This window comes from Lygodium microphyllum, chromosome 16 (genome assembly GCF_053477565.2).
Source record: "Lygodium microphyllum isolate KBCC chromosome 16, Lygodium_microphyllum_v1.1.10, whole genome shotgun sequence".
Lineage (NCBI taxonomy): Eukaryota > Viridiplantae > Streptophyta > Polypodiopsida > Schizaeales > Lygodiaceae > Lygodium > Lygodium microphyllum.
The window spans coordinates 24,170,395-24,198,055 of NC_141150.1; the positions used below are offsets into that span (position 1 = coordinate 24,170,395).

The 27,661-nt window shown below is 42.3% G+C and overlaps 1 protein-coding gene and 1 pseudogene across 9 annotated transcripts in view; one reads left to right on the forward strand and one right to left on the reverse strand.

Moving 5' to 3' along the window:
* The window catches only part of LOC148022629 (uroporphyrinogen-III synthase, chloroplastic-like), a 120,701-nt gene that overhangs the window by 82,304 nt on the left and 10,736 nt on the right, over nucleotides 1-27,661 (forward strand). For 3 of the 9 annotated variants that reach the window (XM_087695593.1, XM_087695597.1, XM_087695592.1), the window contains 3 exons: nucleotides 1,326-1,411; nucleotides 1,517-1,648; nucleotides 6,939-7,057. In XM_087695593.1, the coding sequence (XP_087551719.1) occupies nucleotides 1,326-1,411; nucleotides 1,517-1,648; nucleotides 6,939-7,014 (294 nt within the window). In that variant the 3' untranslated portion in view covers nucleotides 7,015-7,057. Of the gene's footprint in view, nucleotides 1-1,325; nucleotides 1,412-1,516; nucleotides 1,671-6,938; nucleotides 7,058-27,661 lie in introns of those variants that run through there. The other 6 variants (XR_015693516.1, XR_015693514.1, XM_087695596.1 and 3 more) reach the window with 4 other exon arrangements.
* Nucleotides 12,808-13,911, reverse strand: LOC148022631 (uncharacterized; annotated as a pseudogene).

Here is a 27,661-nt window from a genome sequence, read left to right on the forward strand (position 1 = left end):
CTTGAAGATTTGTCCATCTTCACTTTGAACTAGTCTCTTCCAGGCTAGTTCTTCAACACACTTGTCCATATACACTTTCATAAGTCTCTTCCAGGCTTGTCAATCTACAGTGCCATCAGTCTCTTCCAGACTTGTACTGGACCTTAACTGTCCAGTCTTGACTCACTAGACATTCTTGTTTGTTTCACATACTGGCCATGCAACTCAGGCGTTTAGATTTCAAGAGGGATTCTTCCAAAAAGAAAAACCAAATAAAATATGTAATAAAGAAATCAACAAAAAGGTAATAGTTGTCACAGTCTTGTGACACATCCCCAAATGACGATACACCAAAACCAAACCCCCCCCCCCCCCCCCCCCCCCCCCCCCGCCGCATTGGCTTCTTTCCCTCATTCCCCCAGACCGCCTTGAGAGGCTTGTATACATGATGTTTTTGTGACTTTTATCAGCTCCGGTTAGTTTGTTGAGCATGAGTACTCGATTGTAATCAGTTTTTTTGAGTAATATAATCAGCCATATTTTACTTGCAATTTTTTTTTTTCATTAATTGAAAGTTTTTACCTTATGTTTAATGCTTACTTGAAAGTTTCACTTAGTGAGCAATTCACTTAAGTTATAAAGCAAGCCCTAAGGTTAAGTTTGGTCCGGTGAGCAGCTCACATATGATTAATGACCAAGTCATTAATTATCCCTTAATAAAAAATAAGATTGGATTGAGGTGTAGCTGGTTACCCATTTAGAAAGCACCAATAGGGTTGTAGCTCAATGTTTGGTGTATGGGTTGAGTTTCATGGGTGTTTGTTTGAACCTTGGGTAGAACACCGGCTGCATTAAAGATAATCTCTTTGCAATACAAATACAAGTCTTGGATGAGGAATCATATGTCTTATACCTTGTCTTAAATCTTGAATCTTTACAGATTTCTGTAGTATTGAAAGATGTCCATGCTTTACCCTAAGTAGTGGGAATGTGAAAAAAAAGGGGAAGCAAATCCAACATCTCCAGCAGGAACAATTTCCTTGCACTTGACAAACAGGGTACCATCTACTGCTAAACATGGGCTCACCATGCAAACCTGTTGAACCTATGAACAATGGCAAAAAAGGATTCTTAGGTCAAGTAATATCCTCAAAAGTGCAAACATCTCTGGAACAAATTTCCAATAAGGATGCTTTAGAAACTCGAGCATGTTCATACGCCTGCTAGTATACTGGCTAGAGTTTAGGTCCAGAATACACTCATGCAGACTAAAAATTTTCCATTATGAAAAAGATAATAGGATCTTTGATAAGTGTATTGACTTTTTGCATGCATTTTTAATGCAGGATTTTGTTAGATGGATAGATCCACCACTTTTGGATTGTGCAATTTCTGCACCAGTTGTTGCACTGGCTTCTCCTACTGCTGTATGGCAAGTGTCAGGGGATTCTTTATACAAAAGTCTCTTTCAATTCTGGCCTTCATTTCTTTACTAATGTCAGACTGAGCAAACTCTCAATGTATTGTCGTGGTGCAGGTCATGGGTGGATCTAATTGATGTAACATCTTGGGCAGGGGCTGCAGCTTGCATTGGAGAGGTTACTGCCAATACAGCCAAAAAGGCAGGGCTAAAGAAAGTTTACTATCAAGATAATCCAGGCTTAGATGGGTCTCTCTCTCTCTCTCTTTTCGTAAAGTCTCTCTCTCTCTCTCTCTCTCTCTCTCTCTTTTCATCATCCAGGGGCTACCCTAGTGGTAAGCCACTTGTTTTTTATTAATTCACTGACAGGTTTAATTCTCCCCGTTTGTAACACATATATTAAATGACCATGCGGAATGTAGGAGTTGAACTGAAGACCTTCTGGTCATCACCCTGTTCAACTCAAGCAACTGAGCTACACCCATTTGGTTCAGCTCTCTGTCTCTGTATCTCTCTCAATAGTTGTTGTCTAAGGAATAAAATTGATGCACAATTACCTTTCTGGCATCTAAATCCCCATTTTGAAACTCATTGTAACACGAGATGGCAGTCACCTACTCATTTTAGTACAGGTGGCCACCCTTGGCCCATCATGCACAAAAGGATGTCTTTTGAAATCGTGCATGAATAATACTGGTGTTGTGCGAATAGTTTCAAGCCATGAAACATCTATATTCTGAAAGACACATATCATGGAAGTTATCTTGCTGTGATAATAAGCCCTTTATGTGTCCAATATGTCCATGAATGATTTTGGGCATGTCACAAAAGGAAGCTGGAAGTATGGCCACATGAGGACTTCACGTGGGTTTTTGTGGGATCATAGTGAGATGTGTTGGATCCCATGTGGGGATTGACATCAATTTAAAGCAGCCTGGTACCTCTTCTTTTGAGCATAAGATAGAAGCTCATTTATTGGAGCTCTGTAAGGCTTTCCTTAGGAGGAATAGTGTCAATCGCCAACTAGGTTCTTGTCACGACCATGTGGTACATCACTTCCTGTTGAGCATTCTCTAGGTCATGCATTGGCCAAGTGAATTGCATCATCAGAAACTTTACTTGGTCAATATGAGATGGGATCCCACATAGGGTGAAGGTGACAAAATATAGAAATCCACCAATGGATTTGGTCCGCATAGGACCATAGACATCATTGTGAAGAGATGCAAAATAGAGCGCAAATGAACATGAGAACCCTTAGGAAAGTAGAATCGATGCATCTTGGCAAGTAAATAACCTTCACGAACTTGATTTGATGACAAGTGAATTTTTGAAAGATCTTTGATCATATTCTTTGACTAAAGCTTCATCAATGCTTGATAGCTAATGTGGCCAAGCCTCTGATGCCATAAATGTGTATCATGAAAGGATTCCTTTGTTACTAAGGCATTGTCAATGGGATTTTAAGCACGTTGCTGATCATAAGTATCAAGACGATAGTGTTCTTTAGTTAGGGTGCATGTCGAGACCATGGAAGAAGAAACTTGATCATCATATACGACATATCAGGGACCATGAAAAATGATGCGAAGCCCTGAAGTTGCAATGGCTGGAATGGAAATAAGATTCTTCAGTGTTTTCTCTTTGTTGTCCAAGCTTCAGTTAGTGCTGTAGCAACTCCTTGCATGCTAAATTCACTCTTACAGCACTTGAACTTGATAAACCACCTGCATTTAATATTGTCCTTGCATTCATGAGGGCTGTACTTGTAGTTACAACGGCTGCCAATTCAGTTTTACCAATCAAAATATCATTTTTAGCTGCAAGAAAGTCATCATCTTTCTCCTCATCCATCATTCCATCTTCATTCTCATAGCGTGCCCGAGATAACATGTCTGCCATCGAGTTATCTCTTCCTGCAATATTCTGAAATTCAGGGTTCAAAGATTTGATGCATGTAATCCATCGAAGCATAGCAATGTTTGGGGTAGCACAACTAGTAATCATACCCAATACCGGCAAACAATCAGTCTCAATGATTACACGAGTACCCATAAAATACTCCTTATTACATTTAAGGGCTGTCACAATTCCCCATAATTCTCTTTTTACTTGTGGATATCTTCTTTGCCGTTCAATCAATACTTTAGCACCAAACCGAATTGCATATCTTTGCCCTTTCTCATCATCTTGCCCAATTTCCCATCCAATCTTGATTGGGCTTGTATCAATAATAATAATGATAGGCTTCTCATGTGAATAATTAGGCTTTCTTAATGTAGAAGTAGGTTTCAAAAGCTGCTTTAATTTCTTCATTGCATTCTGATGCTTCCTTTCCCAATGAAACCTCTGACCTTTCCTTAAGAGTTGATATAGAGCATCAGCTACATGTGCAAAGTGAGGGATCCATTTCAAATAAAACACACATGCACCCAATGCACCTCAGATACATTCGCACATACATCTTGCATTCTATCAATCCTATCTATTTTCACTGGTGATAGTCTTCGCCTATAGGACCCACACATATGCCCAACAATCAAAACCTCTTCAACTCTAAAAATTGACTTTTGTCTAGAAAGAGTTAAATGCACCTCTTCTAGACGTGTCAAAATCCTTTCACAAGCAACAATTTGGTTTGCAACAAACTGTTTGTGCCCATGAGCATCCATATTTTCATTCTTTTTATCCACAGCAGACCCTTTGATCGGAACATCATCCAAGAAAGGCGTTGCCAATTGTGGTATAAAATCATTGAGTACCCTTTTCATAGCATTTGTCATATGTGTCATTGAGTTCTTTGCACCCTGTGGAAGAGTACATATCCGTACTAACCCCAACGGAGTCTTCATGGTTGTGATATCGCTGCTCTCAACTGCAAGTTGAAATTGATCATACCTCAAGTAAACATCACCCAAAGAATAGATTGCTCTGCCTGCAAAAGCCTCCACAAATTCATCAACTACAGGACCTACACCCACATTTCTTATGGTCACTTTATTGACCGGCTGCATGTCTTAAATAAATCTCAAAGCTCCACAACCATACTAACCCTAAGGAAGTCTTCATGGTCGTGATATCCCTACTCTCAATTGCAAGCTGAAACTGGTTATACCTTGAGTAAGGATCACCCAAAGAATAGTTCTCATCATCTTGCCCAATTGCCCATCCAATCTCGATTGGGCTTGTACAACAATAATAATGATAGGCTTCCCATGTGAATAATCAGGCTTTCTTAATGTAGGAGCAGACTTCAAGAGCTGCATTAATTTCTTCATTGCTTTCTGATGCTTCCTTTCCCAATGAAACCTTTGACCTTTCCTCAAGAGTTGACATATATCTTGAGTAAAGATTACCCAAAGAATAGCTCGCTTTGCCTGCAAAAGTCTCGGCAAATTTATCAACCACAGGACCTGCATCCACATTTCTTATGGTCACTTTATTGACCGGCTGCATGTCTTGAATAAATCTCAAAGCCCCATTCTTTTTGGGCACAGTAAACCAATGATTTGAGTATGGGGTTGAAGAGGGCTGTAAGATCTTCATGCGCATCTTTTCATTTAGCAAATCCATTAGCTTTGGCAAGTAAGATATAGGTATTGGAATAGGCCTCAAGTTCCATGGTACATGTGGCATAGTAAATATTACCATAGGAGAGACAACATTCGGATCCACACAACCTATTTTTGTTGGTTGAAATGCAAATGCTTTCCCACGATTAGCCAACATCTCTATAAAACAGTCTCTTTCAATAGGCAAAAGAAACCCTTCTGCACCAATTTTCAATTTCTATAATGTTTTAGCTGTAAATTTATGACCTATATCTTTAGGATCCCGTAAACTTGGTTATCTTGACACTTTCTCATACAGAACCTCACTGTATGGTGGAAAGGGCAAAGCAACAAGTTTCACCTTTTTGTCAACCGTCTTATACTTTGTCTCCACAATTGCTTCAACCCATTGTAATCCTTCCTATTGAGCAAACAATGCTATAACATCATACATATCCAAAGAACATACTGGCAATACTCTATTTTCAGTCTCATTTTCTGTATGTATGGCTGTTGAAATTTCAGCTATAGTGTTAGTAATATTCAGCCCACAAAAGAGGTTTGAAATGCCTTCCTTTTTTAGCTAACAACCCAATGCTCTCAATTCCTTAGTAGCCTGTTTCATAGATATGCATTCAACCTTGCATATAGCTTTCATAGGCTTGATTAAATATGAACTATTTGCTGTAAACTGAGAATAACTAGTAGTAAATACATGCTTCATTCCATGAAAAGGCGAGTACATTCTTTGAACAACACTACTGTAGCCCCGCATTACAGCAGTGCTCAATGAAAATCCGGGTCTTTGAATTCCCTTGCATTTGCAGGCAAGGGGAACTCTCGAAACGTATCCTGATTCCTAGGATGATTAACACAAATGGTAAGAAATTGGACTTCTTTCCTCCCATCCTTGCTTCTAACTCTTGCACAAGTAGAACCATCATCAAGCATCTTTGTTTCCATATGCACTTTTATAATATAGGGCTGTCCCAAAATCACTGCATATGCTTTTCTTGTACATCACCAATCGTCACTTTCACATTACGATATGCAACATAGAGCTCCCTTCAACAATTAATTGTAGCCCTCATATGCCAACCATAATTAGCGTCCATAGGCTATGCACCATTCTTATATAATCTACGCTCAATGACATTAATCTCAGACTCGTGGTCAAGCAAAGCAACAGTGAGAGTTTCACGCTTCCCTATTTTCACTACCGTTTTAGTGGTAGCTCTTGCTTAATGATTTTTTTGTGTAATGACTTCGAGGAATAAGTTGTGGATTCTCTTTCCCATATTATTGCATCTGTCTCACTCCACCATGCATATTGCTACAAGACAATGCATTTTCAGCTACTTTCTTCTCTTTTTCACATGTTGTTCACTAATTAGCAGCATCCTCCATTGATAAATCAGCACTTATATCATGCTCATATTCAGCCTGAATGCCTAACAAACCAGTTTCCTCTTCAAATTGCAGCAATGCACTAGTGGTATCACCAAGAAATTGACGCTTCTTCTTAATTATATCAATGATTTCATCATGAAATTCTTGCTTGGCAATACCAAGCACCTCTCCCAAGGTAAATTTCACCCAACTGTTTAAAATCCTTTCTTCAAGTACCTTCTTGAGATCTGTGGCTGTTTCAATATCAGAGTGTAACTTATATCCCGACTACTTGCTCTTCTTTTTGTCCTCTTGTTTGCTATCTTGTTTCTACTCTTGCTCGACCTCTTCCATAACATGCTCAAGAGGTGGCTGATTTGCAGCTCTAGGTTGATCCATATTTCTTGTCACTCTCTTAGATGTCCTTGCATTATCTTCATCTCTCTTTCGTTTCTTTTCCTCAAGTACATCTGTGTTTTGTACATTTACTAAATATGCATACACTAAATATTTATCTACTGGTGATTCCTAACTAGTTATGTTGCGAATATCTTGCCCTACATGAGATATTTCACTATTAGTAACTTTCCTCTTTTCAGCTGCGTACAAAGGATGTGTCTATATTGGAGCTTTCAGGCCAATTATTACTTGGCCAGGCATTCTATCCAACTGTAGACAAAAAGCAGCAGCATGTACAGCCACATGGGCATTTCAGACAGTTAAGTCTTCCAACAACTTTTGTATATCTCCCTTTCCAAAATTCAAAGTAGGAGGCAATCTTGTTTCTTGTGTATGCATCTTGGCATCTTTCCAAAAGATAAGCTGTCGTGCTAAGGCTTCCTGATAAGCAACACAATCTTTTATTTCATGATGCAAACTATCACACCACATACATCTTTTCCTTGGTTTAGGAGTTGTCGCTCGTCCCCTTTTCTCTTGTCCATTCTCATCCAATTTTGCAACCTTTAACTAAAGATCCCGCATGTCTTTAACTTATTCATCTAATATATCTTCCCTTATAGTGGGAATAACAAGTGCAGCCATAGGGTTTGCCATAGAAGTAGGTGCCTTATTGGATACATTAATTGTTTTGCTTGTAACATTGGGCAAGCTAAATACATGCAATCTTTTTCTTTTTCCTATGCTTTTTTACCAGGGCAGTAACAATATCCTTAACATGTCTCTACTATGTTTTAAGCCCCGTCTCTGTAGTCTAATCCTCTAACAAATCATTGAGTTTCTCTTGAAGCTAAGATCTACTACTTGTAGAAATAATTCAATTTTCTAACTTGCAAGAGCTTGCTATTTTGCAAGATCTTATTGTTCAAATATACTTTCAAATTCTCTTAATAACTCTGTAGCCACAAGACTCTTATTGGGTTGTAGAATTCACTCTTGGAAAGTCTTGCGGATAATCAAACTGGTATCTTCAATGTAAAATTTTTCCTTGAGTGTCTTCTTGAAAGCTACCCAGTCAATATCCTGTATGTACAATTTAGTAACTCGGGCTTTCAATTTATATACAATGACTCGTACAAAATACTGGCTCCATGCAAGTTGAGTCATTCCAAAGAACTCTATCTTTTGAGCATATGTATGCAAATATGCAGATACATTCATGCAATTAAACAACTTGTTCTCACGTTCTACTGCTTGCAGAGCATTCATCACAGCAGTTTCTGTTCGAGCAGAAGGATATATCACCTATTGTTGTTGTACCTGCATAAGCATGTCCATATTCTGCACTAATTGCTATAAAACATCACTAGAAATTGTGCTTGAAGGTTCTCTCATCGAGTCTTTTCTTCCGATGATCTTTTACTTCAGGTTTACCAATATTGGAGGGGTTTTAGTCGAAAGGTCATATCAACCAGGGATCAGAGAGAGAAGGAAGTAGAGAATAGGAGATAGAAGAGAAGAAAAAGAATGGGCAAGGGAGTCAAATATGCTAAAGCCTTTACACAATATAAAGACAAAGCTCAATGTTTCAAAGCACTATGTATTGATAGAACTTGAGAAGATAAACAAAATTCTTATCTGGGACTACTCGGAAGAAATCTCGAATCATTAGATCTCTTGGAGCTCCCTTGTAGACAAAAAACACGCACCAAACATTAGCTTCTTCTTTGTTGCTTAGACGGTAAATTTGATGGTTCCGTTGGCTCTGAAAGGGGGTTAAAACGCAGGATGCCTGATCAAAATTCTCCCAGAATGCTATTTCTTCTTCTTCCTACCCAAAGTGCTATTTGCTGTTTGAGAACTGTGATTGCACGTCGTGCGAGTTTGGAAGCTCATTCTTTTTGCATAAGATTTTTCAAACTAGTTGAATAGTAACTTGCTTTTTGCATGTCACCCTATTCTAGAAGTTTTCTACACCTTTTTAGGATATTTACAAGAAATAATGTCCAAAGGATAAAAAATTTGCCAAAGCCGGAGGATGCACTCCAAGGTTTTTCATATTGTGTCCGTATAGCGGCATGACACCGAGAAGCAGGATCGTAAAGCATATATCCTTGGGACTGCGAGCTACATCCCATGAACACTTGTCTCTTGGAAGCTGGCTCAAACTTGTCCCTCTTCTTCTTCAAGATCTGAACATATGTATCACACCCGAATTCTCTCAAATAAGAGACATCTGACTTTTGTCCAAAGTAAGCTTTAGAAAGGTAATACCAACTAGGGTTAAGATAGGGGATTGATCAAGGATGTGAACAATGGTTGCCATTGCTTTGGCCCAAAGACACTGAGCTGTCTGCCGATGCTCCATCATAGTCCACGCTATCTCGGTCACATTGCAAATTTTTGGCTCCAATTTGCCATTCTCCTGAGGGGTGTTTGTGTTGGCTAACTCTTGGTGAATGCTACGATTTGCACAAAAACGAGTTAGCTCTTGGGAGACAAACTCCCCGCCCTTATCAAAATCCAAGGTCTTGAGTTTTTTCTCAGACCTATTTTCTTCGAAGATCAACCAATCCTCAAAATGTGAGAATGTTTCAGACTTCAATGCCAAGAAGTACACTCAGGTCATCTTGCTAAAATTAGCAACAATTAGCATAAAATGCAAACTCTCCTTAAGGGACTTTGTCGGTATGGGCCCACATAAGTTTATCAAAACAAGCTTCAAGGGCTCCTTAGCCCGTTGTGAAGCCTTCTTGGAAATAATATCTCTATGCTACATGCCACGAATGTAAGATATACATGCTGAGCAGCTTAGCCCAATCTTTGGCAACCCATACACCAACTAACCATGAGGTGTGTTCTGAAGGTACTTGCACTTGAGGTGGCCAAACCGAGCATGTGAAAGCTCGGTCTGAGTCTATGAAGAAAGAAGAAGAGAATAAAAGGCAAAAGAAGACCGCATGTTCTAGACTTCATTCTCCTCATGTCTTGCACAAAGAGCCGGTCGAGATATGCCATCAAGAACTCAGAAGGAGTTCTTATCAAACTCAATTGTCAAACCAAGAGCATAGATCTTGCTCACTGAAAGTAGATGATATTCTAGACCTAGCATATGGAGCACCTCTGATGTGTGGGCACCGCCATGTGCACCCAGAATTTGTTGCATATCACCCTTGCCTTTTGTAGGGACCAAAGAATTGTCACCTATGAGAATTTGCCCATGCATTGGATGCATACGAGCAATCCCATTTGAAGGAGTCACATGGTGGGAAGCGCTATTGTCCACAATCGTGGAGCCATCATCGTTGCATAAGTAGTCGTTAGAGGAACATCCTCTATCATCTCCAAATGGAGAAAGGGAGCCGATGAAGGAGCAGCCACCGCTCTTGAGTCCTTTGTAGTCTTCTCCTTCTTTTTGTTCCTCTTGTCCTTGTCCGTGCAATTTTTCTTCCAATGATTTGTCTTGCTGCAGATGTCGCAAGTAGACTCCTTGGCTTTGTCTTGTTTGGACTTCTCATGCTTGTTGTTGTTGTTGTTCTTTTCCTTCTGTTGGGAAGATTGACTGGTCAAAGTCTTTGACTTAGGAGCGTCTTGACCTTTGAGTTGTCCCTGTTGGTCCAAGACCATAGGAACCAACTCCTCCCACTAACGGGTCTCTGTCCATCCTAAAGCAATCAAGGTGGTATAGAACGCATTGAACTGGGGCTGTAATTGAGAGAGAATAGTTATTGCCATGTCCTCCAAGATAATCGCCTTCCCTACACTCTGGACCTACATCTGCAGTTGTCAAAGCTTATTGACATGCTCTTGCATAGAAGAAGACTTGTTAGGCTTTAAAGTCCTCACTTCAACCTCCACAAACGCCCATTTCATCACGGTCATCCGATTTTACTTTTGATCTAGCTCCAGTCATCTTTCTTGAGCCATGGTTAAGTGTTTGATGTGAGTAATGAAGGTTGGAGAAAAGAGGAGGCGGAAAGAATGAATGTGGGTATTCAATTTGTCCCAATGTGCTTGTGCCTTCATTAACTTGACTTTCTCATTTACAGAAAGCTTGGAAGCATCACGGCCTGTAGGACAATCTATAGCCGTGGTCACTAGCTCCGCCAAATCATAAGACTCAAGTATGGCAAGGATCATTATGTGTCAAATGTGGTAATTCTCTTCATCGAACTTTTGATATGAAGGAAGAGCTGGCAACACGGGGATGCTACTATCCATAATAGCTTGAAACTTCACATCAATGTCGGTTAACATTGTAAATGGAATGACTTGCACAAAAACAAGTGCAGTCCACTCTCACTCTACGCACATTGCCATTGCCTGCTAGGGATTCCTTTGCTCGTTCTCAAAGATTTTTACTTGCCGGAGGTGATGAAAACTCAAAATTTTCTCCAAAAGGTTGGAAATGCAGCCTTTTGTCCTTCACCAATCACAAAAACCTGCAAAAATCAGCAACTTTGCTCCTTTTCCACTCTTCACCTATTCTCCTATGCCTTTGAAGGCTGAAAACACACACTTTTGTCGCAAAGAATCCTCTTGATCAGGTCTGCTCACAATCAATCAGCTGTTCTACACTACTTTGATACCATGCTAGAGTGTAGCGAATGCGGAGGCGTATGGAAAAAATTTAAAGACAATGAGAGTGGGAGAAGAGGGAGAGAGAAAAGAGATAGAAGAACACAAAAATCTGCACTCAATGAATGCTGAAATGAAGAAGGCAAATATATAGTGGGCTATTGAAGTATCTCCTCTAGCCGATCTCTCTCTCCACTACTTGAAAGAACAAGTGATGAAGAGAGGCTGCCACTAGGAACTAAATAGGGGGAAATAAAGCAATAAAATAATGTAGGCGGCCAGCAAACTGGTCGGCCTGATCATAAATGCTGCGGATTGTTGCATAAAACACTGCAATAATCAGCAATTTGTCCTCTAGTTGCCACATGGCATAATTACCTGGCTGTCTAATGTCCACCCCGCCCGAGAAATAGTGACTCCATTTGGTGATTGTTGAATGTGCCCAAAACTAATAGACAAAATGCATAACTCCACCTAAGAGAACCGACTACACCAACTGTATCCTGAGAATGCTAGCCTAGAGGATGACTAATCTCTAACAGCATATGGGAGGGTTCTAGTGGCATGTGTCAGATGAGCCTTGAGATGAGATAGAAGAGACCTGAAGACAGTGCTTATGGAACTTCTCCAAAGCCCAAGAGGTCTAGATGAGAGCCCTTAAGATGGTCTTTCATCGCACAACAGAGACTATGGTTACGACTTGGGGGGTCATAGCTTGGGTCATTGATAGAGACCCAACATTTGGGGGATTTTCAAGGTAGCCACTCCTTGGTTATGATTGGTTAGTATCCAAGCAGGATCCCCACTCCAAATTACCTGTAGGCATAGTGGGCCCCGGGACATTGTCTGAGATGGGAGCTAAATACTTGTACTATTGCTTTGGTACATTTGGACTGACGTGCAACCACGCTATAGATCTCCATGATGTCTCCTCCACTGCAGAGACTCTTTTGAGGATTTGAACAAAGATCATCCATTCTCTCTTTGAAAAGTGGGAGAGGTTGCAAGGTTGCTTTGAGAGGATGAGGAGAATGATAGATGCCTTCTTGTAGAATTGGAACTCCCACACCTTTCACACAGCCCCTTTGATGGTCTAGCCTTGTGGACATTGTGTGGAAGTAATCGGTGAGTTGTGATTGATGTCTCCCTCTTTCAATAGTGCCATCTTATAGTAGTGATGTGCAGAGCCTGTGAATCTTGACTAGGAACTAGCCTAGGAGGCGCTGATGTGGAGATTCCATGACTAGTCTGAGGGGGATGTCTCCTCCAAATAGCAAGGATACCTACCATGGACTGCGCTATAGGCTTTGCATCTGCAGATGTAGTGCTGCTTGCTCTCCACTTCCTCTTGGCATAACTTTCAAATTTGCTCAGCTTGAGGAATGTGGGCTGCCCTCCCAGTCTCAATCTCAAGCTGTGAGAGGATATCCTAATCTAGCCATGGCTACTCGCCTCCTGTGTGGCATGTATACATCTAGGTATCCAAGTCTCTCAATGAAGCCATCCTCTATAGTCTTCATGAAGTGGTCTCTTTAGTACACCAATCCATGTATGTTGTATGTACATTTGGTAAAGGTCTTGGTGCATAACTAAGTTCCTCTCTGTGTGGGAGAGGTGTATGAAGGGGGAGTTAGGGTCATAGTGAAAGGGGGGAAATGGTCCATGTTGATCCCATATCTTGTAAGCCATTACTCGACTTGTGCATACCATGAAGTCTCTTGTCTTGCCTCCTCTAGCTGCCTAGAGGCCTCGAAGGCTCTCCTAGGTAGTCTATTTGAGTGCATGTCTCATACTTAATGTATGAAGCTGATGGTTTGGAAAAGGGCCTCCATCATCATGGGGGGTGCAACAAACTCAGCTCTAATAATGTCATGTAGTAGTGATGGTTTGTTGTAGATCATTCATGAGAGCATGATGATTTGTGGTCTCTTGATCTTTGTCCATAGGTATGTAGCCAAACTAGGGGTCCAAATAGGTGCACCATACATCATCATTAGTGTGACCAATTTGTCAAATAGCCATCTTTGTGTGTGAGACTGGTGGAAGCGTGCATGGTGGCACTATCTCTCCGTCATGGCCAATGTTGCGTATCCTCGTGTGAGTCGGCGGTCTGTGGCTGCCTATGCCTTGGTGAATCTCCTAGTGGATGTAGTGAAAGTGATTCCTAGATAGACATATGAGTCCACAACCTCCACCTGTCTAGCTCCTAGGGTGAAGATTGATATTCTCCTCACTGGGGCTGATGTGTGGAAGATCAAGATCTTGGCTTTCCCAAGATTAATCGTCAATCCACGCTGTACAAAAGTCATGAAGGGCATGGAGATGTTGTTGTAGACCCTCTTGTGATTCAAAGATCAAAACAATATTGTTAACATAAAGCATAATAGAGACCAATATAGTTGCTAACTCCACCCCATAGCTGCCTCTTCATGTGATGTGATATTCTATCTTGTCGATGTAGAAACCGAAGAGTGTAGGCGACAAAGGACATCCCTGCTTCACTCCAATGGTGCTGGAGATCATGTGTAAAAGTCCTTGTGGGCATCTCACTTGACCCATCACTCTCTCATATAGTGCATAGATACCCCAAATCATGTCCGATGGGATCTCCAATGTCTGTAGTCTTTGTAGTAGTTTATCTTGTGGAACCGTATAGTAGGCTTTACGGAAATCCAAAAAGTAGTAATAGAGTCTCTTCTTCCTCATTTTTGCCTGCTCAATCATGCTCCGTAAGGTCAAGATGTGGTCAAGTGTAGAGAGTCCTTGTCTAAAGTCAGTCTGTCCTACTACTCTGAATCTCCCTCTCTCTGCATATGCACTGACCTTTGCCTCCATCACCGATCCACTCATCTAGGAAGCCTTTTGCTAGGGCCCTATTGAACCTAAAAGCAAAGGGAGGAGCCAAAATATCAACTGCATAAATGAAGTGCTCACCTTGTATAGTTGTGTGATCTATTGGTTGTCCATGAGGCACCTGTGGGTGAGGAATCAATGTCTGGTGTGGTACATCTTATAGTCCCTCTGCATAGGAGTGCAACATCTCTAGGTCATTGATGGGTGTGGGGTGGCATGGCTCTCGCAATTTGCACCATACTGTGGCTACATTTGTGCTCATGAACAAATGGTACAGATCCCAATACTGTCTCTTGATATATGCCCATTGCTTATGACGAGTCAAGATCCTTATTTGCTTGTGGATCTCTCTCAATGTGATAGACCCTAGTCCTCTCTAGATTTGAAGGTGTTTGTATAGCTCTTTGCACTCATCATCATACCGCCTCTTTTGAGGCATGGTCCCAGGTTAGGTGGGTTTGCTAGTGTGTGTGGAGTGTGGGAAGCTTTGGAGAGTAGCCGAGTTGAGGATGGAGGTGAGCTGGGAGGTGAGTGTCCCTAGGGGGTAGTATACTCAAACTATGTGAGCCCATAGCTATTGCTAAAATAGAAAGTGGTGGATTGGGTATGGCAATGGCTGGCGTTTATGGGTGTGGGGAGAAGGATATGATGAGGGACAAGTAGGTATGATTTGCTCCGATTGGGCAAGGGGGGATGGTGAAGGATTTGACTAGTTCCATAGTCTCGATGGAACCTAGTATACAATCTACCGTGCTGGAGCTTGTGGGTTGAAAGCAAGTCAGTGCTTTGGATCCAGGCCTCTTCTTTATCCTGTTGTAAATGATGAGATGGTATCGGGACCCTAGCTCTAGTAGGTATTGGCTGTAGCGATTACTATCTCCACCAGTATTAGCAGATATCTTGTATGTGCTTGCTTCCTCTACATCCATTACTTGTAGCTTGCTTGAATCCTCAAAATCATGTGTCACATTGTTTGCTTTGCGTCCTTGCATTAAAATCTCGGAGTAGGCAAATCTCCTCTAGACTGAAGTAGTGTATAATCTCATTGGATAGGTTTGTAGAAGGGGACTCTCCTACTCCATTCTCCTCTCCCTCTTGCTGTTGTAGCTCCCCGGTGGCATATCTTGACCCCTTGGGGGAAAGTAGTGGAGGGCAATATATAGTATCTGTCCATTGGAGATCTTCACTTTGATGTGCGTTGGGATCTCGTCCCATGATGTGGACTCTTATCATGTAGCTCTTGTCTTCTTGATCAACATTGCCACTCCTCCTGACCCTTGGGTGGTGCCTTGATGTCTCATACAACTCCTATATATCCACTCCCATACATATCCTTGTACTTTGGGTAGTCCCCTCTTGGGACTTTGGTGTGCCTTTGTGATCAAAATCAGCTCATGATTCTCCATCCTCTCTGGGTGTGTCCATAATGAGCCATTATAGTTCCATACTGTCACTCGTATCTCTGAGGTGTCTATCTCACAAGCCATTCATCCCTATTCAATTGCCTCGCTATCAATGATGACTCGGCCATCTCTATATATTGCCTTCTTGCTCTCCTTCCTAGCCTTGATTATTTTGGGCATTCTTGCATGTCTGTGCTCCACTTGCATCCTGGTGGTAAGGTCATCATCTAGGTAGATGGGATCCCCTAGAGTTTGTGTAATATGGCTTTCTCCCTCATGAAGACTATCCTCCATTTCATCGGGAAACCTTAGGATAAGTGTGCATTTTTGCTCTTCCTTCCTAACTCTCCAGGCATTTGTAAAGGAAAGTGCTTCTTCCTCTTTGTATTTAAGGCATATGCACAAATTCTTACCATCCTCCTCGGGCGATGAGTCCTTCTCGGGTATGCCATTTACCTGTATGTTTAGTTGCCTTCATATTTCAATTTAGACTTGAAACTTGCAATTTATCCTCTTCGGGTCTTGCTCAAAAGAATGATAGTTAGCAAGTTCCCCCCCCCGCCCCAACCCATTCTTCATTGTTAGTGTAGAGAGTGGGAGCATTTGGACTATTTTTGAACCCTTTGTTGGCCAAGTATGCATCAATTTTAGAGTATTATGCATGAGGCGCCTATTAGAGACCATAAAGAGCCTTATGCAACTTGCAAACCATGTGCTCTTTTTCCTTAATCACAAACCGTGGAGGTTGTGACAAATCAACATCCTCATGTAGATCCCCATTTAGAAATGTAGTTTTAAATGTCAAACCGATATACCTTCTAGCTATAATTTGCAACCATAGGAATCACACATCTCATTGTACTCATACGGGATGTAGGAGGAAAGGTTTCCTTATTGTCTATGCCATTTTTCTATGCATAGCCTTTTGCTACCAATTGTGCTTTGTACTTGTCAATGGTGCCATCTGCCTTTTGTTTGAGTTTAAAAACCCATTTCATACGAATGGACTCCTTACCAGGTGGTAAATCCACAACATCCCATTTAGAGTTAGTGACAATAGAGTCTAACTCTTCTTGCATGGCTTGCATCCAATGTACATCTTGTTGAGCTTTGTAGGCTCATCATCATCATCTAGCAGTGAGCTCATAAACATATGCTTATCACAATCATCTACTTCCATAAAATCAGCCAAATGTGTCCCGCTTGCATCATGTGCTGCCATAGTTGCACTTGTATGTCGTATGGTACTATCAGTACTGTAAGATTCGTATCGTATGGTACCGTACATATCTGCATGGTTTCGTATGATAAAATAGGCCTTTCTTGGCCACCATGTCTATGATATCTCCCTACATTTTGCGCGTTCCGCCTATGTATTTCTCCAGTGTGGCTCTTTTGGGGGGGGTTGGAAGCCTTGGATACTTCAGCCTACCCCCTTTTCCAGCTATGTACTCCTCTTCTAGTCCCCCTTGGATTTCATCAAGCTAGTAGTCATATTTGACTCTCATCTACAAAAGGTGCTCCTCTTCTCCATGCTTCCATACCAATTCAGCAAGCATTTGCCATTCTCATCTATCTCTCTTGGAACTTGAATTGATTTGTGATTCGTGAAGCTCTAGCCTCTCACTCTCTCCTCTTTCCCGCACCCTATCAAGGCTCAAGGCTGATGGCTCAAGCCTCTCTCATTCCCTCTCTCTCACTCTTGCTCTTTCAACTTTACACCAACCCTCTGCCTCTCTTTTTAATTTCAACTTTCAAGAGTCAAGAGTCAAGAGTCAAGCATCTCACTCTCCCTCTCTCTCTCAAACAGACAATCTCGTCTGGCGGCATTGGCTATGCCACTAGTTGGACCTCATGCACACAACAGACAACCCCGCTTGGCGGGCCAAGAGCGTCTGTAATACACTGATGTACGCTCGATAGACTTAATTATATGTTTGTAATTGATATGCAGTCTAACCTTTACCTTCCCTTCTCCTCAGAGGGAGATCCCAAATATATAGGCATAGTGCCTCGCAACATAAACAGGGCCTCTCTATCTGTCATCGGTACCATGACTCGTGAGAAGCATGAGGCCTTTAATTTGCACGCAATTCATGTGGAGAGACACACAAAGAAGTCCAATTTCCACCATTGGACATGCAAGCATTGCGGGAAGCGCTATACAAGTGGTGCAATCGGGCTTCTCCAACATCTTTTCAAGATGGGGAGGCAAGTTGCTCCATGCAAGGAAATCTCTCGGAATAGCACGAATGAGATTCTTGCCAAGATGAGAGGGGGATCTACAAGAGGAGGAGGAAGTGGCATATCGGTACCAACTTCTATGCCTATGAGGAATGTGGATGCATCTTTAACCGATATGGGAGAGACCTCTACCATTGGTGGTAGGGGATTCCACATTTGCATCAGGCTCCGACAAAATACAAAATGGAGGCTCATTTGGCATTGGATAGATAATCCTCTCTCTCTCAAGCTCCTAGTTATGTGCGTGGATCGGTTGGCCTTTCTTAGAGAAAGGCAACGACTTGCGGACATTGAAATTGCACGCATGGTGATTGAGTGCAATCTTGCATTCAATGTCCTAAAGCAAGAGCAATGGAAGACGGTAAAAGCCATTGCCAATGTGGGTCCATATGAAGGATGAACTAGTGTTACATACAACGACATGAGGATGAAAAAGATTGATGAAGAGAAGGAGAGGATTGATAGAGCCCTTGTTGCTATTCGGACTGCATGGATAGAATATGGTTGCTCCATTCTCATTTATGAATGAAATGATTATAAAAAACAGGGTATCATCAATATACTCGTCTCATGTCTACTTTGCACTTACTCTTTGTGCGCCATAGATACTGGCAAGAGGGTGAGGAAAATGATGGGTTACATTCATCTAATGTCGCATTTGGCAAGCTATCATTGAGGTATACATTGCCTTTTAAATTTGTTTCACTTTATTTCATTATAATTTATGTATAACTAACTATCTTTCTATTCTCTGTAATGTCTATCTCGATTGTGTCTTTCCCCCCAACCCCATCTCTTTTCATTCTTGAATCTTGAAAGTTGAAACTTGAAAGGATCAACTCTCTCTCTCTCTCTCTCTAACCTCCAAGTATTGTTACTTACTTGTAATTTGTGGTTTTAGGTGGGCCCCTCAAATGTGATGCAAGTTGTTACCAACAATGTATCGAATTGTTGGCGCATGGGCCATTTGCTTGAGGCCGAGTTTCCCATGATTGTGTGGACTCCATATGCAAGTCATTGTTTGGACTTGCTCGTGGAGGACATTGGGAAGCTCAAGTGGGTGAAGAGGGTGGTTGGCAAAGCTACATCAATTGTTATCTTTTTCACGGTAAAGGTAAAGGTGCTTGTGATGTATCGTAAGCATAGCGTACTCGAGTTGAAGAAGCCTTCTTTGACTGGGTTTGCTTACATGTGCTTGTTGCTCGAGCGCCTTTATGAGGTATGGTCTGACAAACAGTAATGTCCACTCTATGGAATGAGTGGGATGAGCATGAGATAGAGGAGGCCAAAGCCATGCAGCGCTTGTGCCTTACTGAGCAGTTTTGGTAGAAAGTCGGTGTTGTTATCATTGCCATGATTCCCCTTTATAGGGTGTTACGTACGAGTGATCGCAATAGCAGAGTGGAGATGGGTATGGATGCATAAGCCCATCGATGCTTTTGCTACTTTGGTATATCCGGCCTACAAGTTGTCAGCGGTCATGGATGATAGAGAGCTTTGTTCAGGCCAACTTGCTTATTTGACAGGTGTGGTTCCTATGGATGACCACAATGTAGTGCTGGAGGGACTAGGATACCATGTGGATCAGAGAGGCCATGTGGCTTTTGCTTTTCCCACTTGTTGGAGGAGAGAGTCACTTGTGAAGTCTTTATTTTGGTGGCAAAACTTTGAAAATGCATTGGTGACCATATCGTACATTTCGTGCTTGACAACTATGTGTGTTGCGTACCTAGCAGCCCTTCTAGTGCATTGAGGTAAGGGTGCATCCATTGTACTCTCTTGGAGAGTTTGTAACAACCATCTAGGGATTGTTTTGGTTGCATTTATAGCAGCTCTTACATGTTGCATTGTATCTTCCACTGCATGAGGCAAACCACCATCATAACCTTGTTGTTTGAGAGCATGTGGTGTAGCAATAACTTGTTGTATATGTCTGTCCAGCCATTTACAGTTGGCACGTACTCCAAAGAAAGTGGCAAAAGACCCTCAAAGACATCAATGTCATGAGTGGTTGGCATCTGAAATTGATAATGGAAAAATGCAGTATTTTCAGTAAATATGACATTCCTATCAAAATAAACTTCCTTTGTGCATGGGTCATACAAGCCATAGCCTTTGCTCTGGGTAGATCCCACAAGCTGTACACATGTGACTGATTGGGTGAGGGTTGTACTACAATCGGTGTGGCTGGTATCTCTTCTTTAATGATCATGTGTGGGACCGAGGCCTTACATCTGGTCAGCCTGGAGATCATGGATGAGAGAGAGAGAGAGAGAGAGAGAGAGAGAGAGAGAGAGAGGTCCAGTGGGTGTGTGAATCTGACCTGCGTGCTGCCTGAGCCCTCCTGTCTGTCCTGCACAGGGTCCGTTTCTGCCTTGCGCGAGCTCTGCCCCAGCACGCCTGCAATCAGTTGTCGGTGAACAGTCTTGCTTTGTGACCTGATGTTCATGTGGCCTTATGCAGGCAGCTAATGACAGCAAGAGAATCAGATAGGAAGGACAGATCTGTGCTTGGGCTGAAGATTACTGACAAGCAGAGCCTCGGACTGGACATTCTCCTATTGCACATGCAATCTGCCCTTGCGCACTGATAAAGAGAGCAGACCTGCCCCTGTACACACACACACACACACACAGAGAGAGAGAGAGAGAGAGAGAGAGAGAGAGAGAGAGAGAGAGACCTGGGCAGCCCTACAGAGGCCTGGTTATGGAGAAACTGCAGGAATCAAATGATATTGATATGGCTTTTCTTGACCAGCATATCGGGAATGGGGATGATAATGATTCGGTCGAATCAGGTGGTGACTCATCAGCAGAAGACTCTGGACAGTTGATGGATGGGGATGAGAGGGTTAAGCGTTGTAAAATGTTGGTGATAAACCGGACTTGTGTGTTCAGGATTTGCCTCAGCCAAATGTTCATGCTTCATGCTCTCAGCCTGAGGGGCCTTTACAGTTTATGCTGGCTACTGCTAATAATCTAATGTCGGATTACGCTCAAGCCAATGAGGGTAGAGCGAGTTCTTTACTGGCAGGGGAACATGTGGTAGCTAACATGGGCACAGATCTGGTTTTACAGCAGATTGCTGCTTTCCATGAGAGGGCAGCCATCTTCTACTTCACGGGAAGGACTCGTTTGATCGCTAGGATTCGTGCATGGTTGGAGTCTATGCTTGTCAATGCTAAGATGGGTCAAGATGATGCTTCAGCACAAGTGCAGGGCCCGCTTGTTGAAGAAATTAATGATGGGCCGAAGGGGTTCTTCGAAGTCCTTTTTCACTACCGTGAAGTTCATGCTTTTATTATGCGACGTATCCCTTTGTTTATGGATGGTTAATTAGTATATATGGTCCCCTTGAGTCCTACGGCAGAATTTAAGTACTTAGGCAAGCATGTCCTATTTGGGTTGAGGTGGTTGATTTTCCTGCGCATCTTTGGAGACTTCTACCTTTGGTGTTGAGAATGCTCGGTGAAGTATTGGTGGAGCCTCGGTTGGCCTCCCGCAATAGGAATAGGGCCTGCATGCTTTGGGATACAGGGAAACCTCGTCCTCTGGTTCGAGGTTCTGGGGTTGCAAATGCTGGTTTATGAGCTGAAATGGGGAACATTTGCTGGTCATTGTTTCAGATGTGGCCAATTGGACCATTTTATTTTTGAATGCGATAGAAGCCCGGATGTTTTGCAAAGTTCAATGGTTCATGACATGGATATGCATGAGCATCATCCCCATCAAGTGGTACAGCAGCCAAAAGTGGATCATGAGCTGCTTGTCCAACATGGACATGATGATGGAAAGAAGAACGTGTCTCAAACTAGTACAGAGTGCGCATCGCTTTCCATTGGTCGGAATTTGCCGCTGTAGGATAATTCTTGGGTCACTATGGTTAGACACAATTCCAGACAAGAACCTGGTTTTTGTCTCTTGCCCACCCACCTTTATTGTCCATCACTCAAACTTTTCAATGTAGAGGTAGGGGTTTCTACATGAAACCTCAACCCTTGCGTTCTCCTGTAGTCATTGCGGAGGATAAAAGGGCTTCTGATTCTACTTTGCTCTTTGATCCGCAAGGAAGGCTTGTGCCACCTCGTGATGCTTACTGTTCTCAGCAACAATAGTTTCCTTCCGTGATTCAATTGCTAGTTTGCAGAGAGTAGATTTGGTGGATGTGATTCGAAGTGAAATGGAAAAGTTTTAGGCAGCCTGTTGATGTGAAAGGGAAAGGGAAAGGGGTGGTTCAGTGGTTTTCTTTATTTGTGTTATCATGAAAATTACTTTATGGAATATGAAAGGTGTTTCTTTGGGCAATAAGCAGCATAGGTTGTGGAAACCGGTATTAATTGGAAAGTGGGATGTTTTTCGTGTTGTGGAGCATAAACAACATGCTTTGGCAGGATCTACCTATGTATACAAGGATTATTCAGTTTTTTTTAGTGGACATGTTCCACTTAAATTTGGAGTTATGTTGGCCGTTAAATTATCCCTGCAACCATCTTTGGCTTCTTAGGACCCTCGCGATAGATTTATGATTTTGAAAATCCTATATGAGGGGGAGGCTTTGTGGCTAGTGGGGGTATATGCTCCTTCTACTACTCGAGAACGTCGTCAACTCTGGGATGATTGCATAATGCCTTCGTCCAGGCTTTGTTATGGGTGACTTCAATGCATGTGTATCTATGGATCAGGCAACTTTACATCACTCGGTCATGGATGGTCCTGAACGACAGGTGTGGGATGCTCTGGTAGTTGTATCCTTGAAAGAGGACATGTGGTCTTGGTTGCATCCTTCTCAAGCCAGATATACTTATCGCTCTCTTCAGCATCCAAATACCTGGGCCCGACTGGATCGGATCTATATTTTCCAGAGTGATACTTTTCTTCCTGAAGTTATTGATATGTGGGTGGAGAGATAGCATGTTTTGTCAGTTTACTATCCTTTGGTCTTGGAGTTGAATCACAAACCTGTCCATGCCTTAAAGGCCCTCCTTGCCTGCTTGCCTCTTCGTTTAAATCAATCATTTCTGTTACAAAATCAGTTTTTGGAATATATTCAACAACTGATTACTTCTTTTAGCTCCAGGGTCCTCATTAAAGGGATGCAAACTTGGGCTGTATTTAGGGATAATGCTCGATCGTTATCCTGAGAGTATGGTATTTAGCATGCTTTCTCTTTACGCATTGAATTGCAACATGCACAAGCATTGTTGACCCACTTGTTGTCTTTGTTTCAGTTGGGGGACTTCAATGATGACTTGCTTACATGCATTGAATGGTTCAAAGGCAGAGTTCAATCTTTACAGGAAGTGGAATATGCTAAATACAAATTGTTGGCCAGAGCAAAAGCTTTAGATGACAATAATTGTCAATCCCATAAATTTTTTGCCCGATTGCATTAGAAATATGCTTGTAAAAATATTGTGCGCTTGATGGATGAGCAAGGTGTTATGGTGATTGAACCTGCTCCATCATTCAGATGTGCGTTGACTTTTATAAATTGCTCTTGGGCCCACAGGAGACTCTTTCAAATGTGGTTCTTTCTGCTTGCAGATATTTTTGCGATTTGGTTGTTAACCAGGGTAAGCCAGAATGGGTTGATTTGATGGAGGCCGATATTTCAGAGGAGGAAGTGGAAGAGGGGTTGTCTCATTTGCCTCGAAGGAAAAGCCGTGGTTGGGATGGGCTTTCTAATGAACTGTTTTCGGCCCATGTGGAGCAACTTAAGGACCCATTATCATGTCTGTGTTAGCAAGTGTGGAATTTTGGTGAGATGCCTTTAGAGTGGAAGATTGTTGTCATTCGGTTATTGCCCAAGGTTCCCTCTCTATCCTTGAAACAATGGAGACCCATCTCTGTTATGGGTTCTTTATATAAAATCTTTTTTAAAATCATTGGTAATAGATTGCAGAAAGTATTTTCGCAGTTGATTCATCCATGCCAATATGGTTTCATTAAGGGCCGGAATATAATGCACAATATTTTGAATGTTCAATTGGGAATTGACTATGCTAAAGCTTCAACCCAACAGATGGTTATGCTTCAGCTTGATATTGAATAGGCATTTGATCATGATAATTGGTCTTTTTTGCGGCAGCTAATGACCACCATGGGATTTGGGCCTCGTATGATCTCTCTTGTGGATACTATTAGTCAAGGTGCTATTGTCCGCATCGCCCTCTCAGCCCTTTGCTGCTCGCTTTAGTCACTCACCTGATGCTTTCATTGTTGGACAAGTTGGCCGATCAAGGGGAGATAGTTGTTTTGACTCTTCCTAGTGGGGCCCAACTTTTGGGGCAATCTTTGGTAGATGATTCCTTCATGTTTCTTAAGGCTGATCGCTCGAATGTCAATCGAGCAATGGTTGCATGGAATATTTTTGCTATTGCATCAGGTCTTCATATTAACACTTAGAAATCTACACTGCTTTCTTGCACGGAGAATGATTTGTAGGCCTTGGGCTTGCATGGTATTGTGATTTCTAGGGGAAACATTACTAGACATTTGGGCTATGCTATTGGTGTGGACGTAGCTCCCCGCACATTGCTAGATTGGATGTCATCCCGTATTCATGATCGGTTCATGTACTAGAAGTCTCAAGGCTAGCCTCTTCATGTGTAACTTAAGGTTGCTCAATGCATCATGATCAGCATGATCGAGTATTTCCTGCCTCTTCTTCCTTGGACCAAGAAGTCTGTTCTGGAATTGGTTCAACCTATCCGATTCATGTTGTGAAAAAAGAAAGGGAATCGCTTGGGCTAGGTGTGGATTTGGTGGCAGCATATTACTACTCCTAAAAGGATGGGGGGAGCAGCTTTGTTGGATGCTGACTTGCATATGGCAGCCTTGAGGCTAGCACTTTTGCAGGCATTATATACAGAGAGTCATCCGTGGTTAGATATCGCAAAATTTTTCATAGAAAAGATTGGAATCTCTCATGGCAGTACGGTTATTCATGCTTCTTGGTGGCATGTGCTTAATTCCACAAGACCTGTAAAGGTCTCTTAATTTTCTCTCCTTTCTCATTTGATTGCCTCTTGGCAGGTGATGTTATGCTTTGCAGTTTAGTGCCCTCCTGATTCTCGTAAGGAGGAGAATTCATTGCAAGGAGAAGTATTGGCTACTTCTAGGTTGTTAGATTGGCCTCATAAAGATTTGCATAGAGATAAGTTTAATCGAATGGCTCGTTTGAGGTTGTAGACAGTCCTTGATGGTGTCATTCCTGGATAGGCTCGTCTTTATTCTTTTCGACGTATCCGTCAGCACTTCTGGGTACCTCGCAGTTATCATGACATTTGGTTGTCTATACAGGACAGGCTTTTGAGGCTCTCTCCTTTGCTAGTATTACAACAGTCCTCTCCATGGCGTGATTGGAAGTTTGTGATTCCAGATGATTTTGAGAAAAGGTCAGCTAACCAAATTTATCATCAAATGGTGGAAGCCAAGAGATTTGTCACGGAAAAGGCTAATAAAGTATGGCATACTCGGGATAGCGAAAAGAAGTGGCATGAAAGATTCATCCAGCTTTGGAAGTCTAAGGTTCCGTATCAGGGTAAAGTGTACATGTGGAGGCTACTAATTGGGGGTCTTCCAACTGACGATGTGTTGTGAGCCCGCAAGATCTCTGCTGGTCGTTGTGTGTTCTGTACCACATGCGATGAACCAATGCGTCATCTCTTTGTCTTTGTGTTCCGCGGCAACCCAACATTGGATATCAGTCCGTTTGTGGATTATGGGAAAGATGATTTCCTCGTCTTCTTTGCATTCAAATTATTCTTGCCTGTTCCATTTCGGTAGATGGACAGCCTTGTGGCATATTTGCGTACTCGTAATGCCTTCATTTTTGATTCAGTGTCGGGTATCCATGGTCATGTGGCCCATGTTCATGGTTTAGTATTATGGCAGATCTCCTCTATGGTCTCTTTTGATCTGGTTCTTCCTGACATTGCTACTCCTTGGCTGGATATTGTTTGCTCCACTCCAGCTGTCCTTTCTGAGTGACATTTCCGAGTTAGTGTTGTGATAGAGTTTTAGTTGTGTTTGTGTTTTTTCTTTGCTGACCTGATGGTCTGATGTAAAAAATGTGAGACTTGTATCCTTTCTGTTTGGTTGGCTTGAAGGCCGGATGTAAATATTCCAATATTTATATACACTCATTCACGAGAGAGGATAAGATAAGATAAGATCTATTAACGTCTCTCTAAAAGACTAGAATGGCCTAGGAGACATGATGACCGGGAAATCAGTGTGAAAATAGGCACCAAAATGTGCTTAAGATGGAAACATCCTTTGCAAACTAACACTTTGCCTTTTGTACCTCTTTGTCAAAATTTCAAATATGAAGCAATGTAAAATGTGTAGTCCAAAAGAGACACACTATAAAATATTGCTAGGAAAAGGAAAGGTCAATACCTTTTGTCTCATTTCAAAAATTGAAAGGTCCTTAGACCTTAGTCCACACTTGCAAATTTGAATTTTATAATTCAAGAAAGGAAAAGGAGGTGGTTGCAGCCGTGGGATTTGGGGAGGTGGGAGGTTGAGGTGGTTACACCCTCTCTCTTCCTTTATCTTCTCCTCTCACAGTTCATTTCTCCCTCTCTCATTTTTGGCACAACTCTCATCTTTCTTGTTCTTGCTTTCCTCTCTTGTGCTCCTTTGTCAAATCTAATGGAGAGTGAGGAAGAGGAAGAGGGTGAGGATGGAAGAATTGTCCAATTTTTTGTGTGCTTTCCTCTTGTGTGTCTTGAGGATATGGATTCTTGGTGAGGAGAGTTTTCTTGCAGGTTTTCATGGCCAGCAATGTATTTGGTGCCTCTACCTAGCCGGTTCGTGGTTCTATGGCAGGGTACTCTTCATTTGGTGCACTGGCCGGGAATGGGGGTGGCTATGGAGCTTGCAAGAAAAAATGGGCTTCTACAATTTCAAATCTGAAGCCAAAGAAGAATGACAAGAAGGTGGTGCTATCAGTGAAGAGGATAGAGAAGAAATTGCTAATGGTAATTGAAGAGGTCATGTTGCAGCAGTTTTCGGATCTGAAATCTCGTGTCCATTACAAGGGTCATCCCTACCCCTGTTGTTGCTTATCTTCAAAACTGGGTTTACCCTCGGTCCAACCTCGCCAAGCTTGCCAGTAGCCTCGGCCTCATGTTTGGGCATGATCTACCCGTGTGATCGCTTCTACAATTTCAAATCTGAAGCCAAGAAGAATGACAAGAAGGTGGTGCTATCAGTGAAGAGGATAGAGAAGAAATTGCTAATGGTAATTGAAGAGGTCATGTGGCAGCAGTTTTCGGATCTGAAATCTCGTGTCCATTACAAGGGTCATCCCTACCCCTGTTGTTGCTTATCTTCAAAACTGGGTTTACCCTCGGTCCAACCTCGCCAAGCTTGCCAATAGCCTCGGCCTCATGTTTGGGCATGATCTACCCATGTGATCATCAAGTGGCCCCACTGCCATATCGACTGGCTTGGTGTCGATCTCGTTGTAACTGTCAATTTTATGCTCCTTCTCCCTCATTGACAGCGCCCAACAAAATCGCCCATGGACTGTGGCTCTGCCCTCTCTACGGCAACTCATGACGTCGTTGGTCCATCCCTTTGATGATGGAGTGGTTCGTGTGCCTGTGGCCTCCGCAAAGACACGCTTATGATAGGCGGCAGATTGCTAAATTCATTCCCTGTTGGGCTGAGGGGAGGAAAAGGCTACTCCCATCTCCTTCCTCGTTGTCCCTTTTCATCTCTAGCAACCTCTATGAGAAAGGCGAGGGCATCTTCAACAGCCCGTCTGTCCTCTCCTTTTGCCTTTCCCCCATTCGTCATCACCACCATAGCCCCTCCACTCTACCCCCATCTTCA